This window comes from Cryptosporidium ubiquitum, assembly GCF_001865345.1.
Source record: "Cryptosporidium ubiquitum isolate 39726 chromosome Unknown contig_7, whole genome shotgun sequence".
Lineage (NCBI taxonomy): Eukaryota > Apicomplexa > Conoidasida > Eucoccidiorida > Cryptosporidiidae > Cryptosporidium > Cryptosporidium ubiquitum.
In genome coordinates, this window is record NW_021639830.1 from 97,655 (window position 1) to 122,160 (window position 24,506).

Here is a 24,506-nt window from a genome sequence, read left to right on the forward strand (position 1 = left end):
AAGTAATCCTTAAAAATATACTTTAGTCGAAATTATTCTGTACGATCCATAAAACAAATTTTTATATTACCGCCAATAGTTTATCAAGAAATTCGACTCGTCCAAATTAATTAAAATTTATAATTTGCAAAAAGTTGAAAAATATCTTTGTTGTTTGTTAATTCCTTAGTTTGGAATATAATAAATTTGTCAACGGCTCACATATGGGACTCACACGCTCCAGCGCCCATGATTATACGTAATAATATTTAACAATAATGCAAAATTTTGATTTTAGATCATAAGAAATCAACTTGTTTCCTATAAACTTATAAAAATTGATCTCCCTGCAAATTTATTAAGAATTGCGATACTTAAATTGTAATTACCTGGTTTAATAATAATAAAGACTTAATTAAGAAATACACTGCACTTTTTTTTTTTTGTATTTTGAACACAAAATATCTTTATATTGCATTAATAGTGTAATTTGCATCAGTCGCTTTTTTGGATTGAAGAATACAATTTCATTTGTCTCTTACGAGTTTCTCTAATTTTCCTACTTTCTTCAAGTGGAAGAACAGGGAAAACAGAAATCCCATTGAAACAATTTTTCTCGGTAGTCAACTTGTTGAGAACGTTAGAAAATGACCATCCTGGGCATTCGCAATTTTCGTTGCATTTAAATAAATCAATGATACCTCCAGAAAAGTAATTTTTAAAATTTGTTGATAAAAAATGTGCGTTTGTAACGTTGATCTCGCTAACACTTGAAGAATCTTCTAAGTTCGTGCATCTTTTGTGTTTAGTGGAATTAGGGGATTGTGGAGAATTTTCTATATTCTTAGTAAATTCAGTATCTAAATCTTTAGTTCTTGAAAAAGAATCTTGAAAATTGCTGCTCTTACATGAATTTTGGTAATTTTTTATAAATTCGTGAAATTTGGTACTACATGACAGGTTTGCCAATAAAAATATTATTTTCTGTGGTTCCATATTAATTGAACTTTCAAATTTGAATTTTTCGTTTTTTTGTAATAAACAATTGATTTCAAATTCATTTTTGATCACAAAGCTTATAAATTCCATTGTATCATCATCTATTTTATTATATTTATTCAGTTGTAAAAATATAATATTTTTAATTATTTCGTGAGTTTTAGGATTTGACGGAACGATCATTTTCAGGAAATCGTCATAATGTTTCCCCAAAACCATAAATAAATTGCAGATTGGGCCAAAAACTCTTCTTATTCTTTTACCTGTCTTCTTATTTACAAGCTCCTTTTCTTCTATACAATTACCATCAAGATCTGTCCCGTCGTAAATAAACTTTGATAGTTTATCAACCAACTTAACATTATTAAATAAATTTTCCAGTGTTGAGCATGACCCAAATCTAAGTCCTAGTTCAAAAATTGTTTTACAGTGAACTGATATGTGGCTGTTTTCTCTCCTTTTTATTAACAAATCTAAAAGCCATGTCCAAAATTCAGTTTTCAAATTGTCAATTAATTCATGGTTTTCATCATGAAGTAATATTACTTTAATTATCGTTAGCAATGATACCATATAACCCGTTCCATTCTTATAAGAGCTGATTTCAAATTTTGAGATTATGAACTCGCAAAACTTGCTTAAATATGGTTTAATAATACTTAAAATTTTTGTTTTAAAATATGCGATGATATTAATGTTCTTTGAAAAAGCAAGATTTAATATTTCTTCCAATATATTGAGAGATCTCAATTTTAATATGTATATTTTTTCATTTATTGTGTCCTTGAAATTGTGAATTGACAATTCGCAAATTAAATTTAACATAGGTGAATCAACAATAAGGCCGTTTAAAAACCACATTGACTTTTCCAAAATTTGATAAACAGACAGATTTCTAATCATTGCTCCATCACCACTTGCCACTAATGACAAGTAATTTTCAATTTGAGTTCCATAATAGCCATTATCATCTTTATTTTTTCCAAAACAATTCACTTCACTATTGAATATCTTATTTGAATTAAATATTTTTCCTGAATTTTCAAACTCTAAATTTTTTTCTCCAAAAGTTTGAGAAGTTTTAATGCCTGAATTATTTAATTGACTACTTTCTACCACAGAATCTTCAGGATAAACAAATTTATCTTTATTGGAAATTTCACGCTGTATCTCGCATGAAAAATGCAAATTCTCATTTATTTCATTTTGTTGGTAAAAATTTGTTTGATCATTTAATTCACTAGCAAACGTAAACCACTTTAATCCGATACTAGTCATATTTAAAGGCAATCCAGTATGCTCTGGCTTCATATATTCAACCAATCTAAAAATAACCTCAATAACTCCTGAAGCTGCATTAATAATATCAGTTTTTTTAAATTCAGATTCGGGTTCACCAACAAACTCTTCTTTGCTATAATTAATAATATCAGAAAGAGGAGAGAGAAAATTTTGAATAAAGTTTGATTCCATTACCCATTCATATAAAATAGGGGGAATTCCAACATTCAAAAATTGTTCTAGAATGGTTGGTTTATTTGTATCAAATTCGCCAATCAAACTTTCTTGATTTGATTCCAAATACTCAAAATCTAATAATGAATTCGAGAATTCACTATATTTAGGTTCTAGTCTGCAATTATTCCCAATAAACCCAAAAAACCTTAAAAAAAAATCCTGCATTGAGGAGTAATAAATAAACGGGATAATTATTAAAGGCCCATCTAATTGGAGAAACATAGAAGTAAATTCTTTTTGAAATTTTGAAAGACAAATTTCTAATAGCCTGCCTATAAAAAACGGATTTTGGTTATTCTCACAAACAAATGGACTTCTTTCGTACAAAATTTCAAATGATGGTTGATATATGATATCATTTCGTCTAGCAATAATGCAAATATTTTTTAAATTGCTGATTATCTTATTCACCAAATTTGGAATCTGTTCTTTTTTAAAAATATTTATCACTTCTTTGGTATTTTCCGGTTTAGAATCTCTGATTTTATTGTTCAATTGTTCACTCAAGTCAAAATAATTTTTCCTTGTTAACCAAGAATAGTCAACTTCTGAAACGGCTCTTGAAATTGGTAACAAAAATGAGCCTACTTCGTTACCTGAATTTATACTTAAAAAGGGTTTTTCAGATGAAAGCATATTACCTGGATTCATACCAACTAAATAATAATACAATATTGATGGTATGAGATAATAATTTTGAAAGTCGCATTCTAATTCCATTTCAGAAAATAAATTACTAGCAGGAAGCAAAATATCAATCAATGAGTCAACTACAAGGCCTCCAAATCCTTCAATTATGTAATTTGAAATACAATCTTGAAATAAGGTATAAAAGTATGTTATATTCTTGTTGCTCTCAGAAGAACAAGTTTCAATTGCGTGATTTCTTAAGATGTTTAATAATGATGAAGTTATTTTTTTTTTAGAATAAATTTTAATATCAATTTTATTCAAATTAGACTCAGCTACTAGTGATTGATGATTTTCTAATCTGTTATCAAGTAAGCTTTGTGTCCTACAAACAGGCTCTGTTCTGTTATTTAATGAGGAAAGATTTAAAGAGTTGGCAATATTTATTTTAGAAATATTTGCATCTTCATGATTGATAGCACCTTCACCTAAAGTATTATCGGAGGTATTTAGATCAAGTTCTTCTAAACTTTGCTTTAACTTCATCCCTTCATTTTTGATTATTTTATGTTTACTCAAAATTTCACTATGAACCTCCATTCTAAAAAAACGGAGAAAAATGGAATTAATATTAGAATAAGATGATAAGTTATTTAAAAAAACTTTTGTTGTGTTTTTTCAACAAATATTGGAATAGTAATCTTTGTGTTTATTTTTCATCAAACAAAAATTAATCCCACAGAGGAAAAAACAGCGAAATAATGGTGTTGTCGGTCCATTCAAATCAGTATTATATTAATGCTTTACTGTTTATACTTAGCTTTATTCGCCATAACGATCTCTTCCAATAAATCTGGCAGGAACAACATTTCTTATCCTATTACCATTGCTTACTCATGCAAAGAGACGAGACAGTTGGTGGCGCCATATGAAAAACAAGAATATTTTCCTTTTAACTTTCATTTTAGTGATTTGATGCTTTTTTTAAAATCAACAACAGATGCTACATGCAAACAGTGTATAATGATGGCTAATAACAGGTCGTTGACTACTTTCAAAATTATTGTTTTCTAAAAAACTTGTGAACAAGCCAAATTTATAGTTAACTAAAGATCATTTTGTTATTCTACGAAATATATATTTATAATTGTCTAGATTCTAAATTTTAATTTTAATAATTTTTTAATGTAATAAAAATTAATTTACTAAAGTCTGTGTTACAAGTCTATGTCTCCGCCTTTAATGTCGAAATTACATGATTCATTGTAAAGTAATTGGCGAGTCTGAACTAAAGAATTATAATAAATTTTATTAAACAGTTATTAAATTTCATGGCATCTAAACTCGTTTCTAAATCTGCGTAAATATTTATTACACAATTTGAATATGTTCAAAACAAATGTAATAGACTCTAGTCGCTACTCAACATTAATTGATGAGAGACTTAAAATCAAATCAAAAGAAAGGATGCGTCCTAAAGACTTGTTTTCGGACCCTTATTATCAAAAATCTGATTCCGAAAAAAATTATATTGACACAATTTCAGAAAACACATGTAAAAATATGTTAAAAAATGTATGGAGTCATAATAATGAAGGGGTAAAGGGTGATCTCCATGAAAATCCGTGTATAGGTAATAAATTATATAATTATGAAAATAATTTTTATGATAAAAAAATTAATTACAAAAAAGAGATTGCCGAACAAAAACTAGAGAACAAACTCGAAAAATTTATTAAAAATACTTCTCCAAGTAAGCAGAAACTATTTAGAGAATTTTCGACTGGAATTGTACTAGGAGATGAGGATAATTCAAGAGAGAAAATGATGCATCACATTTCCAATACTCTGAACAATCAAAGTAACGAAGAGAAAGACAATATTGGGAATTTTAAGTTAATCTATCCCTATTATTCTAATATTTTCAATGATGAAAATCTTAATATTCATACTGAGCTAAGTAAAAAATTCTTACTCAAAGGGCCAAGAATGAGTAATTTTGGCATTGGAGATGAATGTGTTGCAATGTTATTAACACCTGACACGCTCAAATACTATAGATTTGATAGAGAAACTAAAACTTATAAAGCCATTAAAGATTCGAGCAAAAATTTTGTTGCTGAAGAATATAATTTAGACAATGTGATACCAGTATTCACCCCATTACAAAAAAATTTGAGTTCAAAACTACATGGAAGCGACTTTTACAATAAAGCAGCTATTAGAAGTTCAGAGACAGTATTCACAATTAGATTCCGTCTAATAAATATTAGTTCCGAAATTAATGAAAAGGCAATACAAAATACTGCTGCAAACTGTGGTGCGTTTGCCTATCAAATAATATTTGAATTTGATCCAATTAAGTGGAGTTCTAAAGGTACTGCAACAGGAATGCTCAGATATTCCGGAGATAGTTTAGACATTTTTAAAAACAAATTACTTGAAATCTTCAATATTAAAGTCGAGATTCTTAGTAGAATTCAAGAAGATTTAATATAATAATTAACAAAATTCTGAATTTATCTAATTACAGAGTAATTATAATAATACACGCAATTTAATCATCTCTATTTCTTAAAATATATTATAATGATAATAAATAATATGAGTACGATTACAACCACCAAATTTTGCCTCCTTTGTAAGTTAATAATTGAATTGATGACGCTCTGTATATTATTTATAGATTTTTTTTTCATTGTGCGTGTCTTTTCAAAAATGAGTTTTAGTGTCTGCTTCTGAGTACTTAATGATTGGGTCGTATTCAATGCTTGATCTATTATTGAATTAATGTTTGAAACTGAATCCTTAAGTGCATTTTTTTCTCTATAGAGTTGAAATCTATCTAAAGATTCTGAGTTTTTATCTATATATAACTTCTGATACTTTTTTCCAGGTGATGTATTTGATTTCCCAAAAAGTTTAAATTTTTTTTTTCTAGAATCAATATACTTGCAAATATTAATATAGTCGTGCTTCAAATTTTGAAGAAGTGCATTATACCTATCGGTGTTCACTCCATCATTATCAAGTAAATCTATTTCTTTTTCAAATGAATCAAAAAGGCAGCGAATATCATTTTTCAAGTTTTGAACCTCAATATCCCATTTAGGTTCGTTTGTAATATTCACTCCCTCTTTTATTGCACCCTTTTCTTCTTTGTCCAAAATTATATCAAATTCGAAGTTACAATCATGTGATTTTAATTTATCTAACTCTCCTAGTTTGTTCTCAAGCGCATTCTGAATACCTCTTAAACTAATACTCATGTTCAACAAAAAAACGGTAATTCATATTATTATTTACTAGGCACATATGTTAAAAAAAGATTTCTATGCAATTAGAATTTATCAAGCTAAAAAAATACGTAAAAGAGGCGCATAAAAAATATTTTTAAAAAAATGAACAAACTACTTTAAATGTTTTTCCCTTGAGTACTAAATCTTACCTAGAGCATTAGGTTAATTACAAGCGGCTAGATTGAATGCAATAGCGGCTCATTAATCAATCAAGATTTCATTATGGATCTATAGATAAACAGTAGAACCATTTACCCACTCTGAGAACTCCCTTTCATTTATTCCGCTTTTTTGATTTTCATCCAAAGCATTGTATATAATACTTAAATCAGTAACTCCAAATTGTTGTCTTCCGTTGGTATAATCCGCTGCCATTCTACTAAATTCTTCAAATTGCATCCCATACACTGGGTCTGCAATTGCGTATCTTCTATATACATCAGCTACTGTCGATGTTTTTGTTGTAATAATATTTTTCCTAACTCTTTCAAGCCTCACACTTTTTTGCAACGAAATCAACAACCCAATTACTGCAACCCCAGCAACGGCAATAGAGGTTAGAAACGCAAGGAGTGCCAATATCCCTGCGCCTTTCCTATTAGGCCAAAGAGTAGTGGATGTTAGGCAACTTAGGAATAATAGACATAAACTTTTTCCTGTTAAATGAGTTAAAAATCTTGCTTCTTTTCTAATTAATGCCCTGCCCCTCGAAGACCACCTTGGGCTTCCTGGAACGTCCAGAACCATCAATAAAATCCCAAATAAAAGTTGAAACAATGAATTAATCATATTTGCAGGTTGAATGTTAAACAAAGAATTCGTTGCTGCTAATATTCCTGCAGCGGAAGAAGCACCTGCCCCAATGAAAAATAATGTCTGATACCTACAATTCAAATCTTGAAGAGTCTTTTCTACTCTTGCCCCACCTATAATTAGTTGATCAGCCAAAGTTACATCTACCTTCGAAGAGTTCTTAATTCCAACTATAAACCTTTCATCTATAAAAATAGTTTATGAAAAATTTATCTTTTTAACCAAATAGATGTACTTCCATTATTAAATGCAAAGTAGTAATTAAGTTAATGGATTTATATAAAGTTAAAAGATATCTTAAATTCTATCATAAGTGATGTTGCCAAAGTATTTTATAACTACCTCACATGCAAAGTACTCTAATAGTTAACTTACCTGAAATTCCGCCTTGTGTTTCATACATATTTTATACAATGGATCAAATATATTTTCAGTTAAATTGTTCAAAACAAATGATATAATTAATGTTCAGTATACCATCAAATATTTATTTCCCTCGATTTCACTTTCTATCACACATTCATATAAGACTTTGTACTGGAAAAATACCGCCTAAATTTTCTTTAAATGCCCTACAAAGTTTGTACAGAATTAACTTCAAGGCTCATCTAAAAATAGTTAGATCTAGTTTAAAAAAGCGATTTATCTCAATAGCAAGACTCAGTTACTATAAATATAAAGATTAAATTGTATAGTATCCTAATTGGTTTTTTTGCTGTATTCTGAATAAACTACACCAGTGTAAACCTAGATGAAAAAAATTCAACAAACTCCCTTTCATTAATCGATCCTTTTTGGTTGTCATCCAATGCATTAAAAATTATGCTTAGTTCATCTTGTGAGAATTGGTAATTGATGTCTGTTCTATCGCCTACTAATCGATTGAACTCGTCGCCAAGCATTCCAAATAGTGGATCAGAAAGGGCATAGCTTCGATATATTTCAATTGGATTGCAAGCGCCAACACTTGTATAACTCATTATTATACTTTTCTTTATTCTATTCAATCTTATTCCCTTCTCAAAAGAAATAAGTAATCCCAATACTGCAACAGATGAAGTAATTAAGCAAATAAAAAATGTTAGTAAGAATAATCCAGGTGATTTTGCTCTTGTTCTTGAAAATATCGAAAATATCATTGCCCCTCTATTATTTGGTCTCAGAGTGGTTGAGCATAGGCATGACAAAAACAATAGGGAGAGAGATTTCCCAGTTAGTTTTGATAAAATTCTTGCTTGACGCCTTATATCATTTCTAAACTTCGCACTCCATCTTGGCTGGCCAGGAATATCCAACAATAATAGAAGCACGCCAACAATTAATTGAAGGCAAGAATTTACGAAATTCGTAATTCTCAGCCCAAATAATGAATATATTGCTGAAAAGAACCCTGCTATAGATAATATGAGAGTCGCAATAAAGAATAATGTTTGGTATTTAACGTTGAACTCCGCCAACGTAGCATCTACAATCTCCCCACTGTGCTCTATTTTCTCCTGAAATACTCCTATTTCCTTGCCCTTATTTCCATACATTTTATTAAAAAAAAAATGTGCTTTATGTTCCGAATAATGCTCTTTTCAAAATAGGAAACATCAAAAAAACCTTTAAATCTCAATATTGTGATTCAGTGGGTTAAATACGTAAATAATCATGGCGTATATGCCTCCTGCTTTAATTGTTTCGAAGTAAGCTATTAATCGGCTTTGATTTTTATTATTTAGACCAATTTGATTACTTTAGTAAGTCTAAGAACTTAATACAATAGCATGTTCTTTCCAAAACTCCACCGACTCTAAGTAACTATCCCTTTTTAATGGGATGCCACTGCCCCCCTCTTCTATTAACGTATTTCTTAAGATTGTAATTGGCTCCATTGGTACTTCGAAACTTTCATTTTGCGCCTTTATTGAGATGATATACCAGTCTGGGTCCATTTCACTCTCTTCTAGAATATTTTCTATATGGCAGTTCATAGCATTAGATTCTTTCTCGCACTGCTCTCTACTGTACAAAATAATGTCCAAGTACCTACTTTTAGTTAATTGAGAAGCTGGTGGAGAATCCTTCGGAAACCATCTTGAAAGTACTGGAATTTCTTCTTTCCTTCTTGAAATATATCCTGTCTTTATATATTTTTCATTTTCATCCGTGATTCTAACAATTGAATTTTTTGCTTCCGTGAAATTTGGAATAAAAATATGTTTACAAAAATCTGCATACCCATCGACCAAAGTGGGATTATTATCCATAATGTAACTATTTACGTTTCTTAAGAAGTCATGAGGACTAATATTAGGAATATAACTTCCTCTGTATCCTTTCACAAATTGTCTTAAGGCAAAACTATTAATTCCTACCAGTTTCATTCTTTTATCACAACTGGAATAAATCTATAAAGCTTAATTGTAACAAATAATTGCGCCTAATAAGGAATTAATATAGTGAATAAATAAAATGGGAAATAGCCTACATTACTTAATAAACCAGCGTAATTATCATTATTATGATGAGATAGCGTTAGACAGTGGAATAACCACGTTTTCTACACAGAAAAACACTGGATATCAAGAAAAGATCTTCAAATATAAAAGCTTATCATTGAAAATTTCTGAAGCAGAAAGTCTATATAACAAACTAATGGATATGAAATATCATATTGAACAAATTACTGTGAAATACAACTCCCTTTCAAGATTGTTTGAAGGTATGCACTGTAATATTTGTTATCTGGATTTTGCTCAGAGATGGGTTTATCAGCAGGATTGTAATAAATTTTATAAATACTGTATAGAATTAGAAGCAAGAATAGCCGAACAAGACGAATCAATAAAGAGAAAATATTTGGAATACTGTGATTTTGTCAAATTATACAATGTTAAATCAGAAGAAATTAAGTATTCCAACAACTATCCAGGTCTCGTAACATGCCTCTTATTAAATAGAAAGTGTCCAAAATGTTGTGAATCTAAAAATATATCTCATTCTCAAGCAAAGGTAAGTAACGCTAGTTCATATATTTCCATAATTAACTCTTCAAAGAACACGGCATTCATGGCATTTAAAATTAGAGGACTAATTTCATTCTACGAATCTCAATGGAACGAAATTAAATCACATAAATAACTTTTTAACTGTTTTTAAATTTACATTTTCTATTTATTAACATGGCTATTATCTTGTTCTAAGAGCTCATCTTCAGAGTATACCAATAAGTGTATTATATCTTCAATTCCACTTATTATCTCATTTTTTGACTCATATAAATGCCATACTCTCAAAACTTCATATGCACCTAGTTCTCGGAGGGAATTTCTCCCGTTAGCTGTTGATGATAATACCAATATACAGTCAAATATGTCTTGAGATATATTTTTATTAATGGGGCCAACTGCATTTTTTTTGATAAACTCTGAAACTATGTCTTCCTTAGTACAATCTACAGATTCATCATCATTTACTCCATCTCTTATGTCTAAATTCTTATTATCAAACTCACTGAACGAATTATCATCTAAGTATGTATCTTCATGTTTTGAAGAGAAAAATATCGTCTTATTTTGGAGCTTGGACAATATATTACTACTCTTTCTATTCCTTAAATATCTGTAATCTTCGCCAGGGTAAACTAAACAACATAATACTGGGATAATAATACAATCTTTATTTGATATTATTGAGTGCATATTTCTATCTACGCAAACATGTGCAATAATGCTGATCATACTTTGGGTTATTTCCAAATTATTCTTTCTCGAGCTAAGTGTCAAATCCGAAATTTTGTTCAATATCTCAATACCTAAATCATTTTCAAAAAAAAATATTCTTCCTTGGGCACAACTTGTGCAATTATTAATAATATTGATAACCATCTCTTTTTCTTTTTTGTCCCTGGGGTTAGACAAACATTCAATAAAATAGGATAGATAAAAACCATTACTTTGTTTAGCCTTAATAAATAATTTTTCTCTTCCCTTTGAATAACGTGTCAAATTAGAAATTAGCATCAAGTTTAAAGATAAATGATATGGTACAGTTGAATTTGATTTGATCTGTTCTCTTAGATTATCCATTGAATATTCAATTGCACTCCAACTACTGCACAAATCTTCTCCAATTTTTGTATTTTGAGACAAATTTATCAAAATTTTTAAAGCACATTCTGATATACCAAAAATGTCGCTTCCAATAAGTAGTAGAATACTTCTAAAATATTTGGAATTATTTAGTAAATATTCTGATAAAGATTCGGTTTCGCTTTGGTCAAGAAGTAACTCTATACTTCCTTTAATTACTTCTGCTCTTTTATCACGCAATAACCCAAATAATTCTTCATAAACCTCGGATAAATTTATTTTATCTTTTTCTTCCATTGATTACATACGGTTTTAACGGCAAAAGCTTAGACGCCGCCATGTTAAAATAGACTTTTTTAACATGCTAAGAAAATTTAGATTGACTATAAAAAATAATTAATTAATTATCAACTAAACATTTCAGTATAATACAATACTTTCCAGGAATTAGTTCGAATTCATTTTTCAATGTGCATTTTGCTTTCTTTTTAATTATTTCTATCAAACAAGAATCCTGTTTAATCTTAAGTCTACTATTTTCCAATCACTTCTTCACAGTAAATGAGGATTCGTATTAAAACGATGTTAAATTGAACCATTGATTATAAATGTGGCTCCTGACTACGATCTATTAGAATAGCGTTTCTATAACCGAAAAATATTAATATAGCTAGTATAATTAAATGGACTACATAGGTATTTAATAAAGTGATAATAAATTTAGACTCGAGTTAAAAATCCGTTGAAAAATTTCAATAAATAGCCAATCATAAATTAAAATTTATGCCGGCAAATATTAACCCTTAAAATTGATAAACAATGTTACACTATATCATATTTAAATCAAAACGACCATTATCAGAAATTAAATTTAAAAAAATTCGAAAGCGAGCCATCATACATTAATCTATTTGCATGGAGGAAGACTCTTGAGATTCATCAATTTGTTCAATCGCTGGTTGTTCTTGGTTAATAATTTGAAGATATTTCATTTTTTCTTCTTCTGTAAGCTCATTATAATTATAATTCTTTCCTAAAATCGCCACATCAACATTTTCCTGATTCATCTCTTGCTCAGATGACAAGCTAGATCTTAATGCTCTTAAAGTATGGAGGATTAATTCGTCTTTATTGCAATTAGCAAATTCTTCAAAATGCTTTTCCAAATAAGTTTTGCTAGCCTGAGACCTAGAACCTATTGCAATTGAGTAATATTCAAAGCAGTTTCCAGATGGGCATGTTTCAAATAAATGTGGGCCACTTTCGTCACATCCTGCTAATAGTATTCCTACACCAAATGGTCTTCTGCCATATTCCTGTGTATTTACCTGGGACTTTAGTACAAGTTTGTTAACCAATGTATTCAATGCTATAGGAGAATCGTATGTGAATGAGTGGTTCAGGCATTCTGATCTAAGGTAATTGCATATTACTTTTGCGTCTGCAGTAATCCCCGAAACTGCTGCGCCAATATGGTCATCAATTTTGTAAAGTTTTTTTTGGTATCCAGCAAGCTTGCTCGTACTTCTTTTGATACAGGCAAGAATGACTATTTCATTGTTCCTTGCGCCCACCACCGCAGTGCCTTGTTTAACTGCCTCCATAGCATATTCAATCTGAAAAACTCTCCCTTGTGGAGACCAAGTAACAACATCTGTATCATATTGGTTTCTGTACATGTTAAAAATGTTCAGTGGTTTAGGAGCAGTAAAGTAATAGAAATACTCACAAATATTTTTTATATTAAAAATTTTGATAAAAGCAATTAAATATTTCCCCTAAGTTTAGTTTAATTCTACTTTAAAAAAAACTTGGAGAGGGGTGGCGGCAATATTTGCGGGTTAATGTTACACGACTACAAAAAAACTGCCTAAATTGACTATGATCAGATATATTAAAACTTGGCCGATCTTTTTTTGTAATTCGATATTAAATTGTTTTCAATTAGTAAAAAAATGGCAATTTACTAAGTCAAATTAAACTTAGAATTATATAGCAAATTGACTTGAAGTAACGCACTGAATTTCAATAAGTAAAAATTTACAAGTGAAATCTACATATTTCATACAAATATTCATAATTTCATACAATTATTCATTGTAAGATTTTCTATTCTAGATTAAAAATCATTCTTAAAGACAATTTTTTGTGCGTTAATTATAAATAAACACTTTTTGTTGTTTCACCGCCTTAAAGATGACTAGATTATGATTTTAATTAACAATTTTATTATTATTACAGAGATGTTCTGGCTTTGACATCTAGAAAAAATTTTAACTATAATTAATATGAATGATGCCAATGGGAAAGCCTTTTTATAGTAAGATTTCAACTATTTCATCATGGAATTTACAAGAATACATAGCAACACTATCTAGCACTAATGCATGCCTATTATTTGAAAATATTTCTTGCGTAACTGAATTGTTTTCATCACTTTCTGAATTACAAAAAAATATTGTATCCAGACTTATGATTTTGGGGAATGAACATGGGAATTATATGGGAGAAAAAGCAATGAATATCTGGGTGCTTACATCGAAAAAAAACGAATTGGAATTCGCACTTAAGAAATTAAGATCATTGAAAATAATCAAAGTAAATGTCCTAGATTCTAGTTCTCAAAAGAGTATATCCGATTCTATTTCTGTGCAATACCAATTAAATCCAATATTCCAAAAAACTTTAACAAAATTCATATTTGAAGGGGGTGCATCTATCGGTTTAGAAGTACCTAAGAAAATATCTGAAATCGGAATATCATATATATCCCTTACGAGATTTGTAAGAAGAAAATGGAACAATATTTTGAACATAATTGTTGAGCTAAGTGGTAATAAGAATATTCCAAGAAATAACAATGTTCTAGATAAGTTTCAATTAATTTCTCGTGACACAATAAAAGTTCTGGATAGCATTAATTTGATTTCTTGGAACCTTAAAAAAGACTTCAGTGAAAGTTCCTCAAATTCAAAGGGGTTCAGAATTCAGATTAATAACAGCAATTTACTTCAAGATAGCAATGAACAGTTGTTTGATGGTTTTGATCAAGAAGATCGATTTAGTCTTCAAAATGACCAAAATGCACTAGACATATATAATGATACAAAATATGAAGTATTTGAAAGCAACTCTAACAGTGAAGAAGAGTATTTACCTGCTAATACAAAGAAAATGAGACAAAAAAAGTCAATTATGAGCATTAAGCATACTCATACTAAAAGCCAAATGGATAAAATATTTGAACAGAAGTTGACACCAAAAGCTTTTTGTTGGTTACTATGCGACACTTGCAGCCAGTTATTAATACTTTTAAACGGATTTATAAAAATGGTTGAAACCGAATCAAGCACAAAATTTGAAGAATACAAGTTTAGTCGAGTAAACAATGGAAATACATTCAATCCAACTATTTCAAGTTTAATAAGTTTAATACTGAGTATCTCAAGCTCAAAAATTGGCCAGCCAATTTCAATAACTAAAAAAATGATGAATAATGTATTGATAAGATTTATATTATTTGCCTATGATTTAGGATTGGTATACATCGATGAATCAACTCTTGAGAGTGAAATATATCCTTTAATGAAAAAGCTCGAAACTACTCAAATTTCTTGTATTGAATTATTTTATACTACTCCTTTTTCTTTGTTAATTGGTTCTGAAGGCTTCAAACTCCAAAGTTTATATTCCGTGTTTAAAGTTGGTGATAACTTTCCTCAGAAATGTGGCTCAGAAAATATCCAAAATTTACTCCTTCCATTGCACTTTTATTTTGACGAAGAGTTGTGGCATAAAATAATGGTTGAAACTAGCACTGTAAACACGCATCAGCCGAATCGTTTGAATATGGACTCTATTCAAATTGAGGCAGGAATTATTGTTCAAAGCAACTTTAGGATTTACTGCTATACAGCATCTCCATTACAGGCCAAAATTCTTAGGCATCTATGCCAAGTAAAGGTTCGTGGCCCAAACATTATTTGCGGAATATTATCCAGGAAAGGTTTATTGTCTGCATATTCAATGGGAGTTTCGGCTGAACAAATACTTAGATTTTTTTCAAGCAACGCACATCCAATGATATTAAGACGATTTATGTTAGAAGGAACTAGCATTGTACCCATGAATGTGGAAACTCAGTTGAAGTTGTGGGAGAAAGACAGAAATAGGCTCAAGATTTCTCATTCAAGCACCTTTTCGGATTGGGGAACTAGCACTAATGACATTCAATTATATAGCCAAACGGTACTATATGCGAAAAGTAAAGATATTCTTCTTTACAATGTTCCCATTGAAATAATAGAAAAGGAACTGAATAATGGAGGTTTTGAATTACAAAAAAAAATAATATTGGTTATAAAACAAGAATATGAAGATGACATTAAAACTTTTATTCGAACAAAAAGAGAAGTTATTAATAGATAATTCTCCATAAATTTTTTTAAACTTCCGTAAAAGTGTCCAAACATTGGTCTGTTCAGAAGCTGTCTAATATTTCCAATACCTTACCAACCGCAATCGTTTTACCTTCATCTCTCAATGTAAATCTCCCCAACTGGGGACATTTAATAAATTCTTCAATGCAAAGTGGGTTCGCAAGAGACATATTACATATTAACATATATTGAGATTTTACAAAAGCTGGCCTAGATTTTTTCTTTTTTGTGGATAACTCTACACCTTCCAATAACTCCTCAATGCAGACTTCCTCGCAAGATGTGTTGCAATGAATAATGCATTCATATCCATTCGTTACCAATGGTCTTTGTTCCAACAGTTCAACGAGAAGCAATTGCGCTTTGAATCTCTTTACAACTGGACACAGGTTGTTTTGAGAACATAACACAAATCCTTTTGAAAGTGAGTCTTCATCAATGTTAAGTAATTTTATTCTAACATTTTCACCTGGTCCTGACCATGCATATTCGTCGGTTTCTTCTCCAAGACAAATACTTTGTATTTTTGCCTTTGCACGATTAGGCATTACAACCAAATTATCACCACATTTAATTGTTCCTAACTCTATTTTCCCCATTGCAATGACACCGTTATCTCTATAACCGTCCAACAAAGGAATACGAACGATTCCATTATCTTCGTTACCGGATGAACGATCGGGAACAGATATATGTTTATCTAGAATATCAAATAATGTAGGTTTCTCCAAGCTATACCAAGAAGCCCTTTCATCAAAATATTTTGGATTGGAATTATCGGAAACATGATATTTCAAATTTTGACCGTATTGTCCTGAAATCGGGACAAAAAAAATGTCTTTGGCGGGATTATATCCACATGTTTTTAAATATGGTGTCAGCTTTTTCTCGATCTCATTATAGCGGCTTTGGTCCCACATACATGTAGGGTCGTCCATTTTATTAATTGCAACGATCAACTGATTAACTCCCAATGTCTTTGCAAGCATTGCATGTTCTCTAGTCTGGCCACCCCTTTCAAAACCTGTTTCAAACTCACCTTTCCTTGCAGATATGATCAAAACACCAATATCTGCCTGGCTTGCTCCAGATATCATATTTGGGACAAAACTCTTATGACCAGGCGCATCCAGAATAGTGAATCTTCTATTATTCAGGTTGAACGACGCCCTACCTACTTCTACTGTCTTTCCCTTGCTTCTTTCTTCTTCGTTTGTATCCATAATAAATGCCAAAAACCAAGATTCTCTATTTTTTTCTTTCGCTTCCCTCTCATATTTTTCCATTGTTCGCTGGTCCACTAACCCACAAGTATACAATATATTGCCACAGGTAGTTGATTTACCAGCGTCGACATGCCCTATAAAAACAATATTCATATGAGGCCTTGGGTCTGGCTCCAATAGGGAAGCATTTAAAGGCTTTACCGGTGTATTGTTAGATTGCTGCATTGTTCCAGGAGTTTGTAATTCACCATTTAAAAGTGCAGGATTATCCTGATTAATCTCCAAATTGCTTTCATTGTGTAAATTCAAATTGGCGTCTAACTTTTTGGTAATTTCTTCTAATTGTACATTTCCCCCAGATTTGCCATCCCCTAAAGTATCCTCCCAGCTATTCATCATATATTTTAACTAGTAAAAATGTCCAAAAATAATCGAATTTTAAGACGCTGAAAATTACAGAGACAAAAAATTCTAGCGCCAGTTGGAGGATGAGTATATTTGTAGTAAAATCAAAAATAGAGAATAATTCGGCAAAAATACCATTATTAGTGTTCTACTTTGATACCGAAATCAGAAGGAACCTTAATAATTAAGAGAAAGACCTAGACTAAACTAATAGCCCCTTACATTGAATAAGCGTAGAATATTCTGGTGAAATATCATCATTAGGGTATAATTTACAGTAATTGATTAAAAAAATCATCCGCTTATTAACTTCTTCTATTATCCTGTCTCTTGAAGCCGTACTAAGTTTAGGATTGCATGTCCTAATAAGTTCGAGCAAGGTTTTCGAAATCGTTTCACTGTATTGTATGTCTTGATATTCAGTGTTAGATATGGAGTTGTTTCTAGAAAGCACCAGAATGATATCTATGACCTTGCAATTATCATCTTCAACGAAATCTTCACCTCTAACTATACCCTCTATTAATAAATGTCTCAATAATGATAAGGCTCTTTCACGAACTCTAACGTTATTAGAATGAAGCCATAAAACAATAAGTGATAATCCATCATCAGAAATAAATGATTTCTCCATCACCTTATTGTGACGAATAAGTGTTGATATTGCAGTAATTCCCTTTGATTTATTACTCTCAGAATCTTCATTTTGAATGCTTTGTTTTAATATTTGTAAAGCACCTAATTGGCCAAATGAATTTTGTACGGGTAGGTTGTTTTGCATACTTTTTGAAAGTATTTGATATGTAATCGATCTAATTTCTTGCGAACGAAATAAACAGCTCAATAATGGTTGAACCAGACCCAGTTTTTCTAAGTTTAAGGCACAATCTGGAAATTCAATACAACGATCTATTATTTCAAGTGAAGCAAGTACTTCTTCATCTAAAAAAATGTTAGTATAATAATTTTACTCTTAGCATTGAACTTACCATTCGAAAGGCTCAAGTTGTCTTTCAACTCTGAAATCAATTTATTTGGATCTACAACATTTTTCATAGCTTCTTTAACAGCTCCCTGAAGAAATTCCAACCTTTCTGGGTCTATTTGCTTTATCTCTGAATTAGAATATGAATCTTCTGACAGATTGTAAATTGCAATGAATAATTTATGAACGTAGTATCAATATAAAACAGTCAAACATACCAATGTATTTTGAAGACCACTTCAAAAGTTGTGACCAGTTGAATCCTGTCATTTATTTAATTAAAATGGAAAACGATTATTTATAATGGCGCACTTAATTTGCACGAATAATTGCTTTTATAGTTGACTAATAAACCATATTGAATAATTGAAAAAAAAAACATAAATGTTTAAAAAACGTTTTTAGTTTATGCTCACATTAAATATGAGTGCCAATGTGGAAAATAGCATTTTTAATCTAAGTAGTTTAAAGAGTTGTAATAAATCCTATATTAAAAAAACCAGAAAAGGGAAAATAAGAAAAGTTTCTAACGAAATCTATGTTAGAAACGAGATACTATGCGGAGTAAACTTTTGTGATTTATGTTATGGTAGTTATCCAGATGTATGTAAATCAAAAACTCGAAACATTATTTTCCCTAACTTTGATATACTTAATAATTATGATGACTTCATTTTGGAAGATGAATCTCTAAGTCATGTAATAATCCCCTATTCGATGCTTGAATATTTAAACGAGACCGATAGGATGTTTATTAATAAATTAAGAAACAAAATTAAGAACTTGAAGGAGCTACCTATACTCAGAGAAGAATTAGAACTGTTTAATGAAAATAAATCTATTGACTACTATTCTAACCAGTATATTCGATTTCCAGACACACAGTTTACAGAAACATATATAGATGAGTCGATTGTAAAGTTTAACTTGAAAGATTGTGCTGGGAATTCTATAATAAAAGTTGCGACTTGGTTTATTAACCATTTATCTAAGTGCGACACAAATATTCGTTTCTTCATATTAACTGAGAGTGAAGAATGGATTAAAAAATTTAATTCTCATTTTTCATTTGTTTCAAAATGTTTGATTCTTAGTCCGTACGAATATGTTAACTATGTTTCGAACGAATACATTAATTCTGGTGATAAACTTCCTTTTAAAAAATCATTAATCGAGTATGGAAATCAACAAGAAAATAATTATATTTTCCCTGAATATGCTACAGACAAAGAAATTAGTCTAGGAATTGACAGAGGATTTTTGTTTAAAGGGATATTACGTATGATTTCCAGGAATAGAGGTGAAGTAGAAGTATTAAATAAAGAAAGAAAAATGACTATTAATATTATTGGGCATTTAAATTTAAATAGGTCTATTGATGGTGACTTTGTTGTCGTTAAACTGGATGAAACATTGAATTGTGATGAACAGAATTTAAAGTCCCATATCAAATCTAAATTGGAACTTGAACAAATAGAGGATTTAGAATGTAATGAAGTAGCAGGAATAGGAAGCATTTTATTAGGTGATGACGATTACGACGAAAATTCAGCATTGAACATTCAAAACACTAAGATTAAAAATACTGAAACTGAAAATTACAGTTCAATAACTTTTTCTGAAGATCCTAATATCACTGGGAGAATCGTTGGTGTATTAAATCGGAATTGGGGAGAATATTGTGGTTCATTAATTCCAATTAGCTCAAGCGATGATCGATTTAATGTTTGTAACAACACTTCTACAAGGCAACATCGAATTTTCGTTCCTATTGACCCAAAAATACCAAGAATTATCATTCATACAAAACTCTCATCTACCCTCGAGAACCAAAGACTAGTTGTAGTTATCGATGAATGGGAATGTTCATCATTTTACCCTACTGGACATATAGTTGGGATATTGGGTAAAGCCGGCAATCTTGAAACAGAAACTTCCGTAATTTTGCGTATTAGAGATATCAATTCATCCGAATTTTCTCCATCTGTTTTAAAGTGTCTTCCAAATCATGGCAGAGGTAATGATTGGAAGCCAAATGAAATTGATTTAAAAGACAGAGTTGATTTGAGACATAAATTAGTTTTTTCTGTTGACCCACCCGGATGTAAAGATATTGATGACGCTTTAAGCATTGAGTTAATAAAACCTGAATCTGAGAATTCGGAGGAAAATTGGTATCATGTTTCTGTTCATATTGCGGATGTGACACATTTTGTAAAACCTAACACTTCAATAGATGATGAAGCATCGAGAAGATCAACAACTTGCTATCTTGTAAACAAAAGGATAGATATGCTCCCAGAAGAACTCACTACAAATATATGTTCGTTAGTTGCAAATAAAGATAGGTTATCTTTCACTTGTAATTGGGAAATAAATGAAAATGCAGAAATTAGAAATGTCTATTTTAACAAAACAATAATCAATTCAAAGTTTTCTTTTACATATCTTCAAGCACAAAATATTATCGATGACTCATGTAACCAATCGGAAGTAGCGATATCACTAAGAAGGTTAATGAAAATTTCTCAAGTTTTAAGGAAAAATAGAATAGCTCGTGGTGCAATTGAACTTGCGTCTTCGGAAGTAAAAGTTGATTATGAAGAATCAAGGAATCTATACCAAGATTTAAATAATATTCAAGATTTAGATAACGAGCAAATTTCATCAGTAGTTTTGAATGTTAAGAGCGTCTCCTCATATAATTATCTGAATACAAATTCTATGGTTGAAGAATTTATGTTATTGGCAAATGTTTCTGTTGCAAAACAAATAATATCAACATTTCCAAATTGTTGTTTATTAAGAAGGCATCCTGAACCAAAGTACGACCAATTGGAAAAGCTTAAGAATGTATTATCAAAAGTTGGGATCAACAATTTCGTTTACGAAAATTCTCTAAGCTTATCTAATAGTTTAAGAAATATTCTAGATTCCGAAGTTGTAAAGGAAAATCCTATTATCGGCAAACTAGTTCGGATTATGACAACACGTACAATGAATCAAGCAGTATACTTTACAACTTGCAAATCTGTAGAAGGAACATTTCACTATGGCCTTGCAGAAGAGTTATACACTCACTTTACTTCTCCAATAAGAAGATATGCTGATATTGTTGTTCACCGATTACTTTCTGCTTCGATTGGATTGGAGCCTTTAAACGAAATAATGTTCAACAAAGACTACGTAAGTTAGATTAATATTTTTGACTCATTTTTTTTTTTACTTTAATCGTTCTAGATGTTTAAGTTATCAAATACACTTAATAAAAATAAAAGAAATGCACAAATGGCAGGTAGAGACTCAACAAAATTATTCATTTACCTTTTTTGTAAACAAAATGGTAATCAAGAAACCGAAGGCATTATTATTCAAGTAAGGGACGATTCTTTGCTCATTTTTGTACCCAAGTTTGGCTTTGAAGGTGAGTTAAATAATTGTTTATAGAAATCTAAATAATCGTTTATAGGTCTAGCTGCAATTGACAAAAGCAAATATACGTTTGATGCTGATATTCCTTGTCTGCGAAACCGAGAGAAAGAGACGGATACTCTTAAATTATTTAGTAAAGTAAAGGTTTCTATATTTGCATCAGACGAATATTTCCAAAATAAAGTAATAATTAATATTATTCCTGATAAATAAATCATTATTAATCTATTATTTTTTATACGAGTAATTTGTTATAGAAAATTTTCATTTTTTTTTTGTATTATGCAGTGTTGGACCTAAATTTGAATAACAATATAAGTAATAATTATCTTTTAACTTACGATTTTTGTTCAGCAATGCTCTTGTCTGCCTTATAGAATGCAAGTTCAGTTTCTAATTCTCTAATTGAATTTTTTATATTTTTTTTCATAACCTTTTTATCAACTGTCGATATCAACTTCTCGAGTTGAATAATTTTTTTTGCTAAAAATAATTAAAATTCAAAATTTAGTTAGCAAGAAAACTTACATTCGATTTTTTTTCTTTGATGTACGGTTGCAGAGAGAGATGATAATAAGTTAGTTAAGGCGTCTGGGCGTATAACAACTAAAGGAATTGGGTTAATGCTTGGGATGATATCACCATTCCCATTTGCAGTTTTCCTTATTTCCTCTCGAAGCTTTCCCTGATTAATATTTACGGGAGCAGTATTGGGGAACTTTAACGTCATCTTTATCGTTGTTGTTGGTGTTCCTGGTGCAGAGAAATTATTCAATTCAGCAAATATTGGTCTCTTCTTGCTAAAACTCAATGCATCTGCAGTTTCCCCAACTAGATTACTTGTGATTCCATGTAAATTTTCCAGTTCTTTATCATGTTGCAATATACTTTGTCTTAGTTTTAATAAATTGTTTATTTGATTGTCAGAGCTTACAATGCCTAAACAATACAATAAAAGTAAATAAAAAAATAATTTAATTCCAATAAAAGCTTTCATTATTCAATTATATTAAAACTTTTTTATGTTAAGGTGATTACTAACCTTTTAATATCCCTTAATTTTTTATTTTTTCATGCGTTCAGACTGTTTCATGGCCAATTTAATTGCATGCATGCATTCCCCACAAACTATTATTATTCCAAAGATAATTCGTTTTATATAAACGAGATACCCGTTATATTTTTCAAAAATAATGCATTTTATAATAAAGAATTCAATTCAAATTTCAACTTGTAGAAAATAACTAAAAAAGTATAAAAACAAAGCCGTTAAAAATAAATGCATAATTAATTCTCTAAATCATTTAATAGCTCAATTTATTCTTTATAGAGTTCGGCATCAGCAGCAAAGTATGCAGCATTTTGTAAAGTGCTTTTTAAGGAAACAGCTACTTGGTCAGAGTTGACTTTCGGGTTTGTAACAGCTTGTGCAAGTGCCTGTTCATCTACATATGCGGCACTACCTGGAGTATTTGCTTCCTTTTGATAGCTTGCTGAGAGACTTTCTATATCCAATATTGGCTGAGGAGCAGTTATAATTATTGGTACTTTTGGGCCAGTATTTCCAAAAAATGGTAAATCACCTAAACCTGACAGTGGCCCATAACCGATTGATAATGTTATTGTATCTCTCCCATGTCTAACCACTGTTGGGGCTGAACCACCCGATTGATTGTTTTTGTCTATTATTGGGTCTCCCAATCTTGTCTTTCCTAGTGCGGTATTTGATGATAACTCTTTAACCATTTCTTCTAGTGTAGTTTGTTGTTCTAGAAATGTTGAGTATAGAGCCCTATTTCCCAATAGGTTTACTCTTACGGATTCAATATAATTAGATCCCAACAAAAGGATTATCATGCCAAAAAGAAATCTATAGCTTTTATGCATTTTTTCTTAAAGAAATTAATATTAGTGCAAACTGAATATACTTTAAAATAAAAGCCCTATGCTAAATATTAACAATGTTGCTGAAATCTTCCGAAATGGAAAAAAAGGTTACATGCAACAAAATGTTACATGTAATATTATACATGCAAAACGATACTTGTCAAAAATGACACATGTACCGCCATTTGTACGCATAATGACCGCCGAGTGTACATGTGGCTGAAATTTACAGGTAGATCATTGTGGGGTCATTTTTACGCCAGTAAATTTAAATAATTTATAATTTATGTGGAAAGAATATTGCCAGTTATTTCAATAAAAATAATTAAAAGAAATTATCAAAAGTTGTCTATCGCACAAATCCGTAAGTTTGAGAACATGAAAAACAACTAAGAAATTTATTCTATTATAGAAATTGAAAATGACTCAAAACATGAAGACCAAGAAAACTGCTAAGGTATCAAAGAAAGAAGCTAAAAAAAATAAACCTAAGAGAGCAATGACTGCATTTATGTATTTCGCTAGCAGTAGGAGAGCAGAGATTACGGCTGAGAACCCAAGTTTGAGATCCCAAGTTGCCGAAGTTGCTAAGATTCTTGGTGAAGAGTGGAGAGGGATGAGTGAATCAGATAAGGCACCATTCCAGAAGCAGGCAGATGCGGACAAAAAAAGGTACGAGCGAGAGAAGGCGCAGATGGCAGGACAATAAAACTATTTGAGGATGTAATAATGGCCCCTACAAATTAGTTTGAACTCGTTCCCTAACCTCAACTAATTTATCAATAAATTATACTGAAGAGAGGTGGGGAGTAAAGACA

At 30.5% G+C, this 24,506-nt stretch overlaps 16 protein-coding genes across 16 annotated transcripts; 5 read left to right on the forward strand and 11 right to left on the reverse strand.

Moving 5' to 3' along the window:
- Positions 1-474: 474 nt before the first annotated feature.
- Positions 475-3,726, reverse strand: cubi_00574 (uncharacterized protein; the record flags this gene model as incomplete). Its single annotated transcript, XM_029017588.1, has 1 exon — positions 475-3,726. One exon carries the CDS (start codon positions 3,724-3,726, stop codon positions 475-477), a length of 3,252 nt encoding a protein of 1,083 aa, XP_028873386.1.
- A 786-nt stretch (positions 3,727-4,512) lies between these two features.
- Positions 4,513-5,625, forward strand: cubi_00575 (uncharacterized protein; the record flags this gene model as incomplete). The annotated part of the gene is made up of 1 exon (XM_029017589.1): positions 4,513-5,625. The coding sequence occupies one exon, from the start codon at positions 4,513-4,515 to the stop codon at positions 5,623-5,625; it is 1,113 nt and encodes a 370-aa protein (XP_028873387.1).
- A 68-nt stretch (positions 5,626-5,693) lies between these two features.
- On the reverse strand, positions 5,694-6,395 carry cubi_00576 (uncharacterized protein; the record flags this gene model as incomplete). Its single annotated transcript, XM_029017590.1, has 1 exon — positions 5,694-6,395. The coding sequence occupies one exon, from the start codon at positions 6,393-6,395 to the stop codon at positions 5,694-5,696; it is 702 nt and encodes a 233-aa protein (XP_028873388.1).
- Positions 6,396-6,653: 258 nt separating this feature from the next.
- Positions 6,654-7,641, reverse strand: cubi_00577 (uncharacterized protein; the record flags this gene model as incomplete). Its single annotated transcript, XM_029017591.1, has 2 exons — positions 6,654-7,423; positions 7,614-7,641. The coding sequence occupies 2 exons, from the start codon at positions 7,639-7,641 to the stop codon at positions 6,654-6,656; spliced, it is 798 nt and encodes a 265-aa protein (XP_028873389.1).
- A 328-nt stretch (positions 7,642-7,969) lies between these two features.
- Positions 7,970-8,773, reverse strand: cubi_00578 (uncharacterized protein; the record flags this gene model as incomplete). The annotated part of the gene is made up of 1 exon (XM_029017592.1): positions 7,970-8,773. The coding sequence occupies one exon, from the start codon at positions 8,771-8,773 to the stop codon at positions 7,970-7,972; it is 804 nt and encodes a 267-aa protein (XP_028873390.1).
- Positions 8,774-8,986: 213 nt separating this feature from the next.
- On the reverse strand, positions 8,987-9,607 carry cubi_00579 (uncharacterized protein; the record flags this gene model as incomplete). The annotated part of the gene is made up of 1 exon (XM_029017593.1): positions 8,987-9,607. The coding sequence occupies one exon, from the start codon at positions 9,605-9,607 to the stop codon at positions 8,987-8,989; it is 621 nt and encodes a 206-aa protein (XP_028873391.1).
- Positions 9,608-9,695: 88 nt separating this feature from the next.
- On the forward strand, positions 9,696-10,364 carry cubi_00580 (uncharacterized protein; the record flags this gene model as incomplete). Its single annotated transcript, XM_029017594.1, has 1 exon — positions 9,696-10,364. One exon carries the CDS (start codon positions 9,696-9,698, stop codon positions 10,362-10,364), a length of 669 nt encoding a protein of 222 aa, XP_028873392.1.
- A 29-nt stretch (positions 10,365-10,393) lies between these two features.
- Positions 10,394-11,611, reverse strand: cubi_00581 (uncharacterized protein; the record flags this gene model as incomplete). Its single annotated transcript, XM_029017595.1, has 1 exon — positions 10,394-11,611. One exon carries the CDS (start codon positions 11,609-11,611, stop codon positions 10,394-10,396), a length of 1,218 nt encoding a protein of 405 aa, XP_028873393.1.
- A 605-nt stretch (positions 11,612-12,216) lies between these two features.
- cubi_00582 (proteasome A type subunit) lies at positions 12,217-12,993 on the reverse strand (the record flags this gene model as incomplete). Its single annotated transcript, XM_029017596.1, has 1 exon — positions 12,217-12,993. One exon carries the CDS (start codon positions 12,991-12,993, stop codon positions 12,217-12,219), a length of 777 nt encoding a protein of 258 aa, XP_028873394.1.
- A 616-nt stretch (positions 12,994-13,609) lies between these two features.
- cubi_00583 (transcription factor TFIIH) lies at positions 13,610-15,742 on the forward strand (the record flags this gene model as incomplete). Its single annotated transcript, XM_029017597.1, has 1 exon — positions 13,610-15,742. One exon carries the CDS (start codon positions 13,610-13,612, stop codon positions 15,740-15,742), a length of 2,133 nt encoding a protein of 710 aa, XP_028873395.1.
- Positions 15,743-15,794: 52 nt separating this feature from the next.
- On the reverse strand, positions 15,795-17,378 carry cubi_00584 (translation elongation factor EF subunit Alpha; the record flags this gene model as incomplete). Its single annotated transcript, XM_029017598.1, has 1 exon — positions 15,795-17,378. One exon carries the CDS (start codon positions 17,376-17,378, stop codon positions 15,795-15,797), a length of 1,584 nt encoding a protein of 527 aa, XP_028873396.1.
- Positions 17,379-17,586: 208 nt separating this feature from the next.
- cubi_00585 (uncharacterized protein) lies at positions 17,587-18,639 on the reverse strand (the record flags this gene model as incomplete). Its single annotated transcript, XM_029017599.1, has 3 exons — positions 17,587-18,326; positions 18,374-18,520; positions 18,588-18,639. The coding sequence occupies 3 exons, from the start codon at positions 18,637-18,639 to the stop codon at positions 17,587-17,589; spliced, it is 939 nt and encodes a 312-aa protein (XP_028873397.1).
- Positions 18,640-18,792: 153 nt separating this feature from the next.
- cubi_00586 (mitotic control protein) lies at positions 18,793-22,014 on the forward strand (the record flags this gene model as incomplete). The annotated part of the gene is made up of 3 exons (XM_029017600.1): positions 18,793-21,555; positions 21,610-21,793; positions 21,839-22,014. 3 exons carry the CDS (start codon positions 18,793-18,795, stop codon positions 22,012-22,014), a joined length of 3,123 nt encoding a protein of 1,040 aa, XP_028873398.1.
- Positions 22,015-22,081: 67 nt separating this feature from the next.
- Positions 22,082-22,798, reverse strand: cubi_00587 (uncharacterized protein; the record flags this gene model as incomplete). The annotated part of the gene is made up of 3 exons (XM_029017601.1): positions 22,082-22,097; positions 22,143-22,284; positions 22,330-22,798. The coding sequence occupies 3 exons, from the start codon at positions 22,796-22,798 to the stop codon at positions 22,082-22,084; spliced, it is 627 nt and encodes a 208-aa protein (XP_028873399.1).
- Positions 22,799-23,118: 320 nt separating this feature from the next.
- cubi_00588 (uncharacterized protein) lies at positions 23,119-23,658 on the reverse strand (the record flags this gene model as incomplete). Its single annotated transcript, XM_029017602.1, has 1 exon — positions 23,119-23,658. The coding sequence occupies one exon, from the start codon at positions 23,656-23,658 to the stop codon at positions 23,119-23,121; it is 540 nt and encodes a 179-aa protein (XP_028873400.1).
- A 451-nt stretch (positions 23,659-24,109) lies between these two features.
- On the forward strand, positions 24,110-24,397 carry cubi_00589 (high mobility group protein; the record flags this gene model as incomplete). The annotated part of the gene is made up of 1 exon (XM_029017603.1): positions 24,110-24,397. The coding sequence occupies one exon, from the start codon at positions 24,110-24,112 to the stop codon at positions 24,395-24,397; it is 288 nt and encodes a 95-aa protein (XP_028873401.1).
- Between the last annotated feature and the right edge of the window lie 109 nt (positions 24,398-24,506).